Source organism: Oryctolagus cuniculus, chromosome 16 (assembly GCF_964237555.1).
Source record: "Oryctolagus cuniculus chromosome 16, mOryCun1.1, whole genome shotgun sequence".
In the NCBI taxonomy this organism is placed as follows: domain Eukaryota; kingdom Metazoa; phylum Chordata; class Mammalia; order Lagomorpha; family Leporidae; genus Oryctolagus; species Oryctolagus cuniculus.
Window position 1 is genome coordinate 61,357,819 of NC_091447.1, and position 13,356 is coordinate 61,371,174.

Sequence of the window (13,356 nt, forward strand, 5' to 3'; positions counted from 1 at the left end):
CCTAGGGGTCCAGCACGACCTTATATGGGTCTGTCCTTAACTCCAGTCCCTTTCCTGTTTCCTGTCGTGGGATGTGGTCCACGCTTCGCTGGAGAAGAGCCCACTGCCGGTATGGGGGCCCTGTCCCCAGCCAGAGACATACACCAGCCCACCCTGCACCCTCCACGCCCATCCTGGGTCCCTGTAGCTCCGCAGCGCCCCCTTCTGGATCCCTAGCAAAGCACAGGCAGAGGAGACAGCAGTTTATTCCTGGTTTGTGGGTTGTGCAAAGGTGGATGCGTGGGTTCAGGTGAGGCCCAGACCCGGGCGCAGTGGTCACTGCCGGCTCGAGCTCAGCGGCTCCACCCACAGCCACAGGCCGCCCTCGGCGCGCATACCCAAATCCGGCTTCCTGCGCGTCTCGGTGCTGTCGGGCAGGAAGCGGAAGTGCAGTAGCAGGAGAACCAGCGCCACCTTCATCTCGATCATGGCGAACGTCTGCCCGATGCAGTTCCTATGGGCGGGACGGCCTTCACATTGCACCCTGGGACCCCAGCCCGGGACCCGAACTTCATCCTCATGCTCCTGAGGCTCAGAGGAGGGGGCTGCCCTGCCTGGGACCCCACTCTGAGCTTGCACATTGACTAACTCAGCCCCCTACTCAGACTAGCAGATCCAGAGGGGTAGCTGACTGAGCACAGGATCCTCATCTGGGAACTTGACCCGACAGCTCCACCCACACCCTGAGGAGCCCGTGGGGCAGAGTCGGGGGTCCCCTTGTCTGGGGCCTCCTGTAGGTTTCTGTATCCCCCATCCTGGCCCAGACTCCGGCCCCAGCACAGAATGGGGGAGGGGCTCTGCCTGCGCTTGAACCCCTCTTGGGCCAGGCTTTGGGCTCCAGGCCTTTGCCCCGACCTCCAGCTTAGGGGAGGGAAGGACACCCAGACTAAGGCCTCAGCAACGCCCCCTCCTCACTTCCTCCCCACTCTCACGCCCAGACCCCGCCCCGTCACTCAGCACTGCGTGGACACCCACCGCCCTCACCTGGGCCCGGCTGAGAAAGGGATGAACGCAAGCGGCGACCTGTCCTTGACCTTCTCTGGCTCGAAGCGGAAGGGGTCATAGACCTGGAGGCCAGGAAGGGACAGGGATGCTGGGCGGGGTCTCCCAGCACAGCCGGGCCTGGAGACACAGGCGTGTGTGCGTGCGTGGTGGGGGAAGCTGGTGTCTGATTCACTGACCCATACCCTGCCCCCTCCTCCCTCTGAGACCCCGGGTATGGGCAAGGGTGGAGGTGGGGAGGGCACCTCGGGGTCCGGCCACACAGCTGGGTTGTGATGGGTCCCGAAAATATTGATAAAGCAGATGACACCTGTGGGAGAGGGGACAGGGCAGTGAGGACAAGGCCCCTGCGCCGGGTGGACTCCCTTCCTGCCCTGCCCCGGAGGCGCCCCCTACTGGTGTGCGGGCACCTTTGGGGATGACCCGGCCGTCGGGGAGCGTCATATCTTGGGTGCAGCTGCGGGAGATGCCCAACAGTGGGGGGTGCAGCCGCAGGCTCTCCTTGATGCACATGGTGAGGAAGGGCAGCTGGGCCAGGTCGTCCCTGAGGAAGACACAGACATTGTCCAGGGAGCAGCACAGAGTCCACGGCCCACCTGGTATCCACTTTTCTCAATGTAACCAACTTTAGAGGGCTCAATTATGTGAGCTCAGAAAACAGGGGGGAAGATGAGAAAAAATACCAGGGAAAATTCAGCCAGATATTTTTAGAAGCTATTTTTGAAAAGAACAAAACATCCAAAAGCCAGACACAAAACCCAAAGAAATGCTGAGTGTCTGAAGCAGTTGGCTCAGCCAGTGACTTTGGTCTGATACCCCATTGATACCTACAATTGTGTGTCAGTGACAAATTCTGAGTTATGTATGAAATGAAACTTTAAACCAGTCAATCAAAGCTGTAACTCATTGACATAAAGAATGATCTCCAAAACTTGCATACAAATACTCTGTATAGTGAAAGAGCTAAACCAAAATGCAAAGGAAGAAGGAAGAGAATAAACACATCTAATGTTTGTCTAGCTTGTGGCATTGAACAGGAGATATTAACGAATGCAATCACACAAGGGAATGGAGGAGTATATAGAAATTTGTTCTAAGGAGGTAAATGTATTGATTCAGCAGATAGGAATTTTATACTTGGAAACCACAAGGGAATTCACTGGAACTTTTTCATGGGCATTGAAGCTTTAGTGAAGGGACTTCATTATCTGCCACAAAACCTCTTCCCCTTTCCCCACATGGGGGAGGGAGAGGACACTGGAACAGACCAGCAAGACTCACACTCACCACTCAATCTCTTCATCTCCACGGTCTCTCAAGAGTTCTCGCGCCTCCTTTCGGCAGCGCTCTTGGTATTCTGGGTGCTTTGCGAGGTTGTACAGGATCCAGGTGAGGCTACTGGCCGTGCTGTCATGGCCTGAGGGGCAGCCAGGCACTATTGGGCCTCTGGGCTGCTTCAGCACCAGAGCGTGGACAGAGCCCACACATGGAGGCCCTCAGTGGGGAATTCAGGTGGGTGCATGGAATGACCCAGGGCCCACTCAGCCCATCCCTGGGATGCAGAGACACCTGCCCCCACTGCAGGCCACCCCAGGACCCTCACCTGCAAACATGAAGCTGTCAGCCTCCGCCCGTATGTCCTCGTCTGACAAGCGCTTTCCATCTTCATCCTGGAGACAGCACAAGATGACCACATCACACCAGCTCCGAGGGCTCCTGAGTCTAACCTGAGAGAATCCTTAAACCCCCACCATTCACCCAGTGACCAAGCCACTGTGCACCCCTAGGCCTCTAGGACTCCCACCCCTCAGGCCTCGGCCTGGGCCTCCTTGGCTCCTGTTTTGTCCTTGGTGGGAAGAATCAGTGATCCGTGAGTATTGTCAAGTTCCTGCAACCTGCATCATAGCAGCACTGGATGGCAGCTTGCCTTGAAAGTCAGAGATTAAGTATTGCTGCAAGGAGGCTGGCTCATGTTCCAGAGTGGCAGATCCAGAGAGCCTTATCTTATCTCGCCTGAAGTTATTTTGTCTGGAAATCTATGGATGCCTTTGCACTGGATAGGATTTGTTTATTCTACTAGACAAAACCTCTCTCTCTCTCCCTCTCTCTCTCTCTCTCTCTCCCTCTGTCTCCCTCTCCCTCTCTCCCTCTCCCTCTCCCTCTCCCTCTCCCTCTCCCTCTCCCTCCCTCTCTCCCTCTCCCTCTCCCTCCCTCTCCCTCTCTCTCTCCCTCTCCCTCTCCCTCCCTCTCTCCCTCTCCCTCTCCCTCCCTCTCTCCCTCTCTCTCTCCCTCTCCCTCTCTCCCTCTCCCTCCCTCTCTCCCTCTCCCTCCCTCTCCCTCTCCCTCTCTCTCCCTCTCTCTCCAACTTACAAAAGAAATAAGGGGGACAGAGCTGCCATCCAAGACTGATAATGTGGGGTCTCACCTCCTGTTGTGCATAACCCACTGCACATACAGATAAAAGCATTTCATGGTCCTAGGGTAATCTGGGAATGGGCAGCCTGTGCAACCATCCTACTCTGGCTGCTGTGGCTGCTGTGAGCAAGAGATGGGATGCTCTGCTGGAGGGTTTTGGTGCATCTCTCAGTGGAGGGAGGGGACAGATATGGATATAAACCATGGCAGACCGCTGAACCTGCCAATAGAGGAATACTGTCGTCCCTTCCTAATTTCCAACTTAGCAGCCCTGATGCCTGCATTCCAGAATCACCTCTGAGATCTACTGATGGCAGCTCCCTCACTTCCTCTGATATGGTCCAATGCCACCTAGACCAAGTCCAAGTTCTCCCATCTGAATCTTGACCTTATGCTACCTCTTGAACTGAGATCCTTGGGACGCCCACCTTGGTCAGCAGAAGCACATCGATGAAGTCCAACGTCTTGGTCTTGGCCTTGGCCTTGAGGATGTCGTCGATCCCCTGACTAAGGAGCGTGCGCCGCCGCTCCTGGATGACAGCCTCTGTGAAAGCATGCACCACGCGGCAGGCCCTGCGGAAGCGTTGCCCGTCGGGGGTGAGGTAGTACAGGATGTCCGGGTACAGCAGGAAATTCTGTTGCCTTCTGGCAAAAAGGTAAGTGAGCTCCACGTTGGCGGTGATGTAATCACTGGGCTTCCTGCAGCATGAGGTCATAAAGAGAGGCAACAAGTGAGCACACCTGAAGCCTGTGCAATGTCAGCCCCCAGCAGCCAGCAGCTGCCTCCCGTCGGGAGACTGAGGGTCCAGAGTTAGCCCCCACTAACAGACGTGGCAGGGATAAGCACGAGACTTGTCTCTCCAGTGTCTCTCCTCGCCTGTGTTCTGCATCTGTGCCCCCAGAGCCCAGACTGAACATCATGTTCCTCTTCTTTCTCTCCTGCCCGGTGCCTGGTCCTGCCTCTTCTACTTCCTGAAACCATCCACACAGTAGAGACCTCATCCTCTTCCAAGCAGTCCGTGGCCTGGCCCCAGCTGTGCCTCATTCATTGCCTCCCATGTCAATTCCATTGAGCGTCTACTTGATGGTCAGTTCACAGAGATCATCTCTGACCAAGCCCATTGTCTCCTCAAGCTCTGCTAGGGTTCCTGGGAAACCTCGGGATAAACCTCACACCCTTGTTAAGATCTAGCCATGCCTACCCCTCCAACCACCATTCCCAGGTGTCTCCTCACCGCCTGCGCTGACTGTGCTCATGCTGGCCTCCCTGCCCTCACTCATCCAATTCTACCCCTGAAAGGACCACCTTTCTCTCTCCCTTTCCCTGTCCTCCAACACCCACACCTCACCCACCTCCTCCAGGAAGGCTGTCCTGGTTGCTGGTCAGTCTTCTTTCCCCCACCTCCTCCCTTGAGCCCATGATACAAGATCCCAGGCCCTGGACAAGGACTCACTCTTGACAATTGCTGTCGAAGCTAAAGATGCATTTCTGCAGACTGTCCAGGGTCATGAGGCTGATGTCCTCATACATTTCCAGACGGGCACTGCCCTCTGAGGTCAGGCGCTGCCACTTGGCCTGAGCAGACAATAGGACAGGGTTGGGGCTACCCTCTGGTTCACCAAACCCCCCATCCCAATATCTACCACCGGTGCGGACTCCCCAGGAACCAGGTAATAACTCCCTTGGAACAAATCGGACTTTTTTCTACTTGCCATAAAAATGGATTGCCTAAGCCTAATTCTATAATGCACTACACCATGTGATCAGGCAGCCGTTGAATCCCACTTGCGCTACCCAAATACATTTTGAATGGCTTGGAGAAAGTTGCCAGCCACGAGAAACACACACTGCTAGCTATGCCGTGAATAGCAACCTTCCATTTCTCTCTGAGCTGGGAGGCTCTTGTCTTCCGGCACAAGCCATGAAACAGTAAGTTATCAGCTTCTGTGTAACAAAAATTTTAAAAATCGTAGGCACTTTACAAAACCCTTACCCCCAAGTCCCCTTCTCCCTATAGCCACATCTTTCCCATGTGATTTCGCTGCAGCTTCTATGAAGGGCTGAAGAATACATTGTCCACTTGGAAAGTGTGCTGGATTGTTACTTTCTTTGGCTGACAAAATGTGGTGGAAATGATGAAATAACGACTCCAATAAACCAAAGCCTCCTCACGCTCCTTGGAAATCTTGTCTCTTACAATGCAAACAAGCACAGGATGTCCTTCCACAGGGGCTGACTTGGGCCTGAGCCCCAGACGTCCTGGCCTAGATCAGCCTAAAGCCAGCCAAGCCACAATCAGGAGAGATAATGGAGCCAGGGTCAGTAAAGCTGCCTCCTGACCCAGAACTTATGAGGAACCACGAGTGATCCCATCCACGCTAGAAGAACCAGCCACATGACTTGGCATCAATCAAAAATACATGTTGCTTTAAACCAGGAAGTTTTGAATAGCTCATGACTCAGTACCAGCCACTGTGAAAGCAGGGTGGAAACAGTTGCCCTCTGTGCACCTGTTGTGTGCCAGGGACATGATTCCAGGACCTCTTCATGCCCATATTTTCCATAATGATCGTAAAGCTTCATTGACTTGTTTGAGAAGCAAGGATGTACAGAGAGACAGAGACTCATCCACTGTTTCACTTTCCAAATGCTCTCAGGGCTGAATCATGGAACTGGAAACCCAGCCCAGGTCTCCCACACCTGGGGCGGTGGGTCACTAGGACTTCAGTGACCTCCCAGTGTGCACAGAAGGGGAAGATTGAACAGGGAATAGAGATGAGCAAAGCGAGGCTAAGGAACAGAGAATGATGGCTCCGGAGCCTTCATTCCCCCCAAGATTCCACCTGGCACCCTAGGCTGAAGGCACTTACAAGCATGATGTTTGTAGCATTGTTGAATATCTTCACGTAGGGTTTCAGGATGTTGAAATGGAAGGTGGGTGCCAGCATGCGGCGATGTCTGCTCCACTTGTCACCAGCACTCACCACAAGCCCATCCCCTAGGAGGGCAGCCGTGGGTAGACAGCAAAGTCAACACCTTTCCCTCTTGGCCTGAACCCCGCCTCCCACCTTCAGTGACTCACCCAGCCATGGTTTTAGGAAGCTGTAGAAGACAATATCCTTGGGTGCAATGGCAGCTGTTGGGGACAAGCACCATTAGGGGCCATGAGAAGGCAAGGAAGGGATTCTGGGTGGGGATGGGTGCTCCCAGCCTGAGGTCTGCACTTGCCCTCTACGAAGCCAACATAGCAGCAAGGGAGCCAAGAACAGGAAGAGGAAAGGAAGAATTGCCTCACATTGCCCAGTTCCCTGATCAATGTATGCAGGAGTGGAGAGGATAGAGGGTAAGGGGACAGTGCTGGGGTGACATGGAGTCCCCTAGGGGAGATTCCTGGGATCTGGAGCAGGTAGACAATGAACACACAGTAGATGTGTGCTCTGACCCACCAGAGGTGGCTATCACAGAAATAGCAGCCCAGAGCCTCCACCAGCCTCAAGCCCTCCTCTTTTTCTGGGTCTGGGCACCGGCAAGGTTGATCCCATCATATGCTACTGATGTCTGTTGCACAAACCTGCATTCTACTAAAAAAAACCCACCCATTATTCCAGACCCAGCTTCTGCAACTCCTCCCCCATGAAGCTTTCCAGCTGCCCCAGTAGAAAGCTTGTTTCTTCTATGAGCTGCCAAAGTCCAGCTTCCTCTGGACAAAGGAGATTGGGGATGTCTCTTTTCACATTCATCTCAGAGAGAAGGGGCTTCCTCCAGAGTTGGGTTTTGGATTGAGACTTTTTGGAGCCCCAGAGGTGCCCTGAACTCAGGACAGGGGTCAGATAGCAGTGGAGAGAAGAGACCAGGGTTGGAGGTGGGTGATTGCATGAAATAAAGAGGAAGATGGCTGGGAGAGAAGAGGGATGCAAGCCAGCGAAACGCAGGGGCTGCACAGCAGCTCGGGGGTCTGGAGAGGCTGGAAGGTGTTGGATGCACCATGACGCCCACCACCACATGCTCCACCTGGGTACCTGAGGCATTCAGGATAGGCCGGATGGTGTCAGGGTGGCACAACACGATGCTAGGGATGATGGGGCCCATCCAGTAAACAAAGCCCTGGGGGAAGGTGGCCACCAGCTGGGTCAGGATCCTCAGGCCCTCCTCTGTGAGGGTGATCTGCAAGCAAGGCAGGGGTGGTCAACTCCTGGTGGGGGGTTGACTTCAAGTGTCCCTGTCACTGGGCTAAGGGCTGCCCAGGAGCCCCTAGGACATGATCTCTGGCTGTACTGTGATTCCTGTGTGTGTGTCCAGAAGAGATCAGCCTGTGAGTGTATAGCTTTAGTCAGGAGCAGCCACTGTCCCCAGTGAAGGTGGGCACCTTCCAATCCACAAAGACCCAGGGAGGGCAAAAAGGCAGGGGGGGGGCAGATCCAGCTCCGTTCAGGAGCTGAGACCCTCATCTTCCGCCCTGGGACATCAGATCTCCAGGTTTGGGGCTTGGATTAAACCAGCATCTATCCCAGAATGATGGCTGGATGGATAAATAGGTTAATGAAGCATAGATAGATAGATAGATAGATAGATAGATAGATAATGATGACAAAGAAGACAAGGAAGAAATATGATTGATAGATGATAGAATTATGGATGAATGGATATGTGAGTAGAGGGATGGAGAGAGACAGAACTGATAAACTGATGCACAGTTGGGAGGATACATAAATAGGCAGACACAATGTTACAATGATGAATGGGTGTGTAGATAGCTGGATATATAGAAAGATGAATGAATGGGTAGATGATAGATGGACAGCTAAATAGATGATAGTCTATAGATAGGATGGTGGATGGATGGATGTATAAACAGATACATGCATATATACATACACAGAATGATGAATGGGAAAATAGATGGGATGCATAGAAACTTAAATTTATAAAAGATAAATTGATAGGATGATGGATGGACAAGTGGTTGAATGGAGTCACTAGCTGGATAGACAGATGTATATAGAAATATGATGATGTGATGAATGTAGACAGATGATAGGTAGATAATAGAAAGAGTAATAGACTGACATGTGAGTAGATGGAGAGCAAGAGAGAAAGATGAATGGATGTATGGATAGTAGGATATATACAAAGATAAACAGAAGGATGGATAGATGGGTAGGTGGATGGATAGATGGATAGGTAGGTAGGTAGATGGCTATATAAATAGGTGGATGTATAGAGTATACAGGTAGATGATGGATAAGACAGAAAAATAGAATGATGAATGAATGCATAGATGGGTGGATGGAGAGATGGGTAGGAGGATAGATGAAGAGATGGATTCATAGATGATGGATGGATGCTTCAGAGACTAAGCTGGGGAGCAAAACATTCAAAATATGAATGGTATCTGTACAGGGTATATACAGCACTTGTGTTCCGTCAATATATTCTGAACAACACAGTGCAACAACTATTCACATGGCTCATACATTGTATTAGATACTACGACTCATGTAAGAATTGCTTGAAGCAGATGAGAGGATTGTGTAGCTTCTATGCAAACACTGCCATTTTTATCTAGGATTGAGCTCTGGAATGACCCCCACAGTGGACACCACAGATCCGTATCCATCTGTGCTGTGGCGCTCTTTGGAGAAGCCCCTCCAGAAGGGAGGGTCATTAATGCAAGGTCCTCTATAGGATCCAGAGGAGGCTCAGCCTCTGCTCTGCACAGCACATATAGATTCTGTGTGATGAGAGGGGATGGCTGCTTCGGTTTGTTCCTTCCCTCTTGGGGCCAGCTCTAAGTCCAAAGGGTGCATGCCAGGGCAGAGGGTGTAGATTCACTGTCCACACAGAAGCCCACCTTGGCTCAAGAGCGCAGATTTTTCACCACCTGAGAATAGTATCAGCTCAAGAGCAGACACAAAGGCACGGTCTTATAGAAACAAGTTTTGTGACCTCAGGTTTCGTTTCAAGTCTACACCTGTATCCTTTCAGGTCCTGTCTGGTTCTCCTTCATGGAGGAGAATCTGCATGGCCAGGGACCTTCCAGCCTGGGCAAACACCAGGGAGCACAGGTGAACCCTGACCGTCTCTGAGAAATGAGGTGCCTAACTGTGGGCACCTGCTGGTCCCCGGGTTCTGTTGCTGAGTGCATCCATGCTTCCTCTCATTGAACCTCTGCACACACTCATCCATCATGCCCTGTACAAGTGAGGCAACTGAAGCCACTTTCCCCAAACGAGAGAGCAGGTCTGAGCCCAAAGAGGGACCAGGGATTCTTAAAGGGGAAGTCAGTGGCCAGTGTTCATGCAGGTGACCAAAGGGCCCCATGGGGCATCTTGGAGAGGAAAGGCGAGGTGACAGGAAGTGGCCAGGGAGGGGAGGCACTGATAGATGCCCACACCTCTGCCCTGGTCCAGCTGTGCCCCGTGTGTGTGGACATGGGGGGACCTCAGCAGCCAGACACAGGGCAGTCACCAGGAAATGGGCCAGATGGGGAACAGATCTAAGGTACACCCCTCAGGGGACTCCAAATCCTGCAGTGGAGAAAGGAGGAAGGCCAGGGGCCTCCACTCTACACGGTCTATCCTGGGAGACCCCTAGAGGAGCAGTAAGGGGGAGAAGGTGGCAGGAAAGGGACCCTAGCAGATTAGTGGGAGAGGACAAGGACGTGGGAAAGATGTGGAGTGGCTGAGTGGCCTCACTCACTCCCCTGCTGCCCCAGTCCCCAGACTTCTCCTGAATCTGCCTCCCTGAGCCCCACTGATCGCAACACTCAGGGAGTCCCTTCACCTGGACCCCCACCCTCTGTCGGCAGCCACACTCACCAGCCCCAGATGACCGAACAACCAGTTCTGTTTCGGAGGCTGTGGGAAACTTCGGAGCCGGCGACACTTGTTGTAGAAAGCGCAGGCCTGTGGTAGGATGCAGACCAGGAGCCCCGAGGCACCGATGAGCAGCAGGAGCAGCCACGGGGAGGTGGCCCCCAGGCTCCTTCCCAGCCAGGACAGGCTCAGCTGCAGCATCCTACAGGGCAGGTGGGATGGAAGGTGAGTCTGCAGCCCCGAGGGAACACAGGTACAATGGAGAGGGGGCAAGGGGTAAGAGTGTGGGGGCCAGGGCAGAGAGGGCTCAGAGGGAACTGAAGCTCAGAAAGACCCTGCCTGCAATACCCACCAGGTGCTCTCCAGTTACCCATAACCTCCCATCCCCTGCCCAGCTGGCTCCCGGAGCTGCCCCAGGCTTAGGCAGTCTCTCCCCATCCAGGTCCAGGACCCTCCAGTCCTGCCACCCCGCCCCCGGCTTGACACCTTCTGCTAGGAGCGTCTTGTCCCCAGCAACCTCCTCTGCCACCTCCTGGGAGGTTTGACCCAAGCCCTCACTCTGGGGTAGGATGTAGGACCAGGCTGGGCTGGGCTGGCTGGGCTGGGCTGGAGCCGCCAATCCCCGCAGGTCTGGCTGCCCCCACCCACCGCAGGAGGTGGTCAAGATGCAGGGACAGCAGCAGCTGGAGGCAGAGGAATCAGGTCAGGGTCACAGACCCTGGGCAATGGATCCTCGTGACACCTTCTGTTCAGACCAGGGGCCAAGGTAACTCTGGGGGACAAGATAACATATAAGCTTTCCTGTCCAGGTCAAGGGGAAGTGGGAAAAGAATGAACTGGAGAGAGTGCAAGCGCCAGGGGACATGGCTGGGTAGGACCTTATCTCAGATCATCTCCCCGGGGGTCTGCGCAATCATGGGCCAGGAGCACATCGGGTCCTGTGATCAGAGCACGGCTAGGAGGCTCAGGGGTGAACAGCGAATTCCTGGCCTCCCAGCTCACAGCCAGGCAGAAGTGCAAGGGCAGCCTCCAGGCATCCATGGCCCCAGGGTGAGCCGCGGCTGCCAGGAGCAGGAACCCAGAATCCAGTCTCACTGGGGTTATCTGGGGGTAGATCACTGGAGGCTGGCTCAGCCTCAGGGGCTTGGTGGGGAGCGGGCAAGGCTGAGTGTGGCTGAGCACATGGGGGGTCCACGTAGAGCAGGGAGGAGGCAGGGGAGCCTGAGTGGAGTCTTCCTTCTGCCCCATTCTTGCTCTGACCATGGGCAAGCCCTCCTGACTCAGTCTTCTTATCTGGGAAATGAGATGTTGGATGACAGCCTTAGAGGGGGACAGAGGAGGGCTCCATGGAGGAGGGGGCTCCAAACAGGGGGAGAGTGGGGGAGGGGCTGCCCCGCTCCGTGAGCTGTGTGCCGTGTGCCAGGGCCCTACTCTGTGCAACAGACTGCAGGGGACGTCCTGTCACTGCATTCGTGCCATAGAGTGGGCCTACTGTGTGCTGAAGGCTCTACATAATGTGAACCTACTGTGTGCTGCCTCTTCATCTAGTGTGCCTGAGTGCTGAGTGCTATCTATAAAGTGAACCTACTGTGTGCTGGCTAGGTGCCATAAAGCGGGCCTACTGTGTGCTGGGTACCCTCCATAAAGCCTGTATCCTATGTGCCTGGATGTATTAATCCAGTGCTTCCACATTAATCATGCCTACCATGTATCATGTAGTTTCCATAAAGTGGAACACACCTACTGTGCGCTAGGCATTCTATATAAATCCTATGTAGCATGTGCAGGTGTTCTACATAAACCCTGTATTCTGAGTGCCTGACACTCTACATAAAGTCTGCCTACTCTGTACAGGGTACACTACATAAAAATCACCTACTGTGTGTACATTGCTAGATATAAAATGTCTAACTGTGTGCCCAGCACAATATGTAAAGTGCACCTTCTATGTGCCAGGTAATGTCCATAAAATGAGCCTACTCTGGGTCAGGTGGTCACCCACATCATATGGCCCAAGGATTCCCGTCTGCCTCCTCTCAGCTCTCTGGCCAGAGCCCTAAGGATCAGCTCCAGGGACTCAGGCGAGCTTTCTCCAGCTGCCGCCAAGCGCTCAGTTCTTCCGAGGAAGCTGAGGCCGCGGTGGGGTGAGGCCTTCACTTCATCCAGCGGCACCTGGCACCATACCTGGCCAGCGCAACCGCGCTCCGCCCTCACCCTGCACGACAATGAGGTGACCGTCACAGAGGACAAAAATCAATGCCCTCATTAATGTAAATGTCAAGGCCTTTGGGCCCAGTTTGTTCACAAGGGCCCTGGCCAATGTCAACAGCAGGAGCCTCATACACAGTGTAGCAGCGGGTGCACCTGCTGCAGAAGCTGATGCCACCTCAGCAGGACGCCCTGCCCCTCCACCTCCACTGTCCCCAACGAGGAGAAGAAGAAAGGAGAATCTTGGGAGCCTCATGGTGACATGGGTTTCAGTCTGTTTGACTATTTTCTTGTTCGATCAAAAGCTGAACTCCTACCGAGAGAGAGAGAACTCAAGTGATGTCACCCAGAAGATGAAGGAAGTCACGGAACAGAGCAGTGAGCTGAGATTCAGAAGGGGTGAACCTCCAACACGTGCTACAGAGTTCACAGCAACCCAGGCTTTCCGATGCTCAGGCCAGCACTTGCCTCACTGCTCTGTCCCACTCGCTGGGGACCATGGCTTCATAATCCAGGGTCCTGGATGATGTGGGATCCCCAGGCAACAGGGTGGCCCGGGAGGAGACCTCTTGAGGCCCTTGTGTCAGCACCGGGATCATCCTCTCACACCCAGGATGCCCCCACCCAGCATATCCCATGCTCCCCAGAGTCTTTCCGGATATGACTGTGGGTGGCCTCAGGTGAGGGATGTCTTGGAAGATGGGGGTCCCGGCAGAGCTGCTGAACAAGAAGGGTGGGGAAAGACAGCACTCCTGACACAGATCAGGTGTGCAGGAGACCCCAAGACTCCCCCTGCTCCCACTACCACCTGCAGCCCAACTAGCCAGTGGGAATCAGGCAGCAGATCCAAGAGCCCTCAGGGGGGACTGAATCCAC

At 54.0% G+C, this 13,356-nt stretch overlaps 1 protein-coding gene across 1 annotated transcript; it reads right to left on the minus strand.

Annotated features, from left to right (window-relative positions):
• Positions 1-237: 237 nt before the first annotated feature.
• LOC100351457 (cytochrome P450 4F2) lies at positions 238-10,519 on the minus strand. The gene is made up of 12 exons (XM_002722805.5): positions 10,276-10,519; positions 7,477-7,621; positions 6,540-6,593; positions 6,328-6,455; positions 4,911-5,032; positions 3,885-4,155; positions 2,645-2,711; positions 2,329-2,458; positions 1,452-1,585; positions 1,287-1,351; positions 1,024-1,106; positions 238-493 (listed from the first exon to the last, which is right to left on the minus strand). The coding sequence occupies exons 1-12, from the start codon at positions 10,471-10,473 to the stop codon at positions 316-318; spliced, it is 1,575 nt and encodes a 524-aa protein (XP_002722851.3). The 5' UTR covers positions 10,474-10,519; the 3' UTR covers positions 238-315.
• Between the last annotated feature and the right edge of the window lie 2,837 nt (positions 10,520-13,356).

Bases quoted from the DNA above. Each gene is read 5' to 3' on its own strand.
- LOC100351457 (XM_002722805.5), bottom strand. From the start codon at position 10,473: ATGCTGCAGCTGAGCCTGTCCTGGCTGGGAAGGAGCCTGGGGGCCACC. The intron at 7,622-10,275 runs GTGAGTGTGGCT...CCTTGCTTGCAG, and splicing joins TGTTCGGTCATCTGGGGCTG to ATCACCCTCACAGAGGAGGG. The intron at 6,594-7,476 runs GTACCCAGGTGG...TGTCCCCAACAG, and splicing joins GCCTATCCTGAATGCCTCAG to CTGCCATTGCACCCAAGGAT.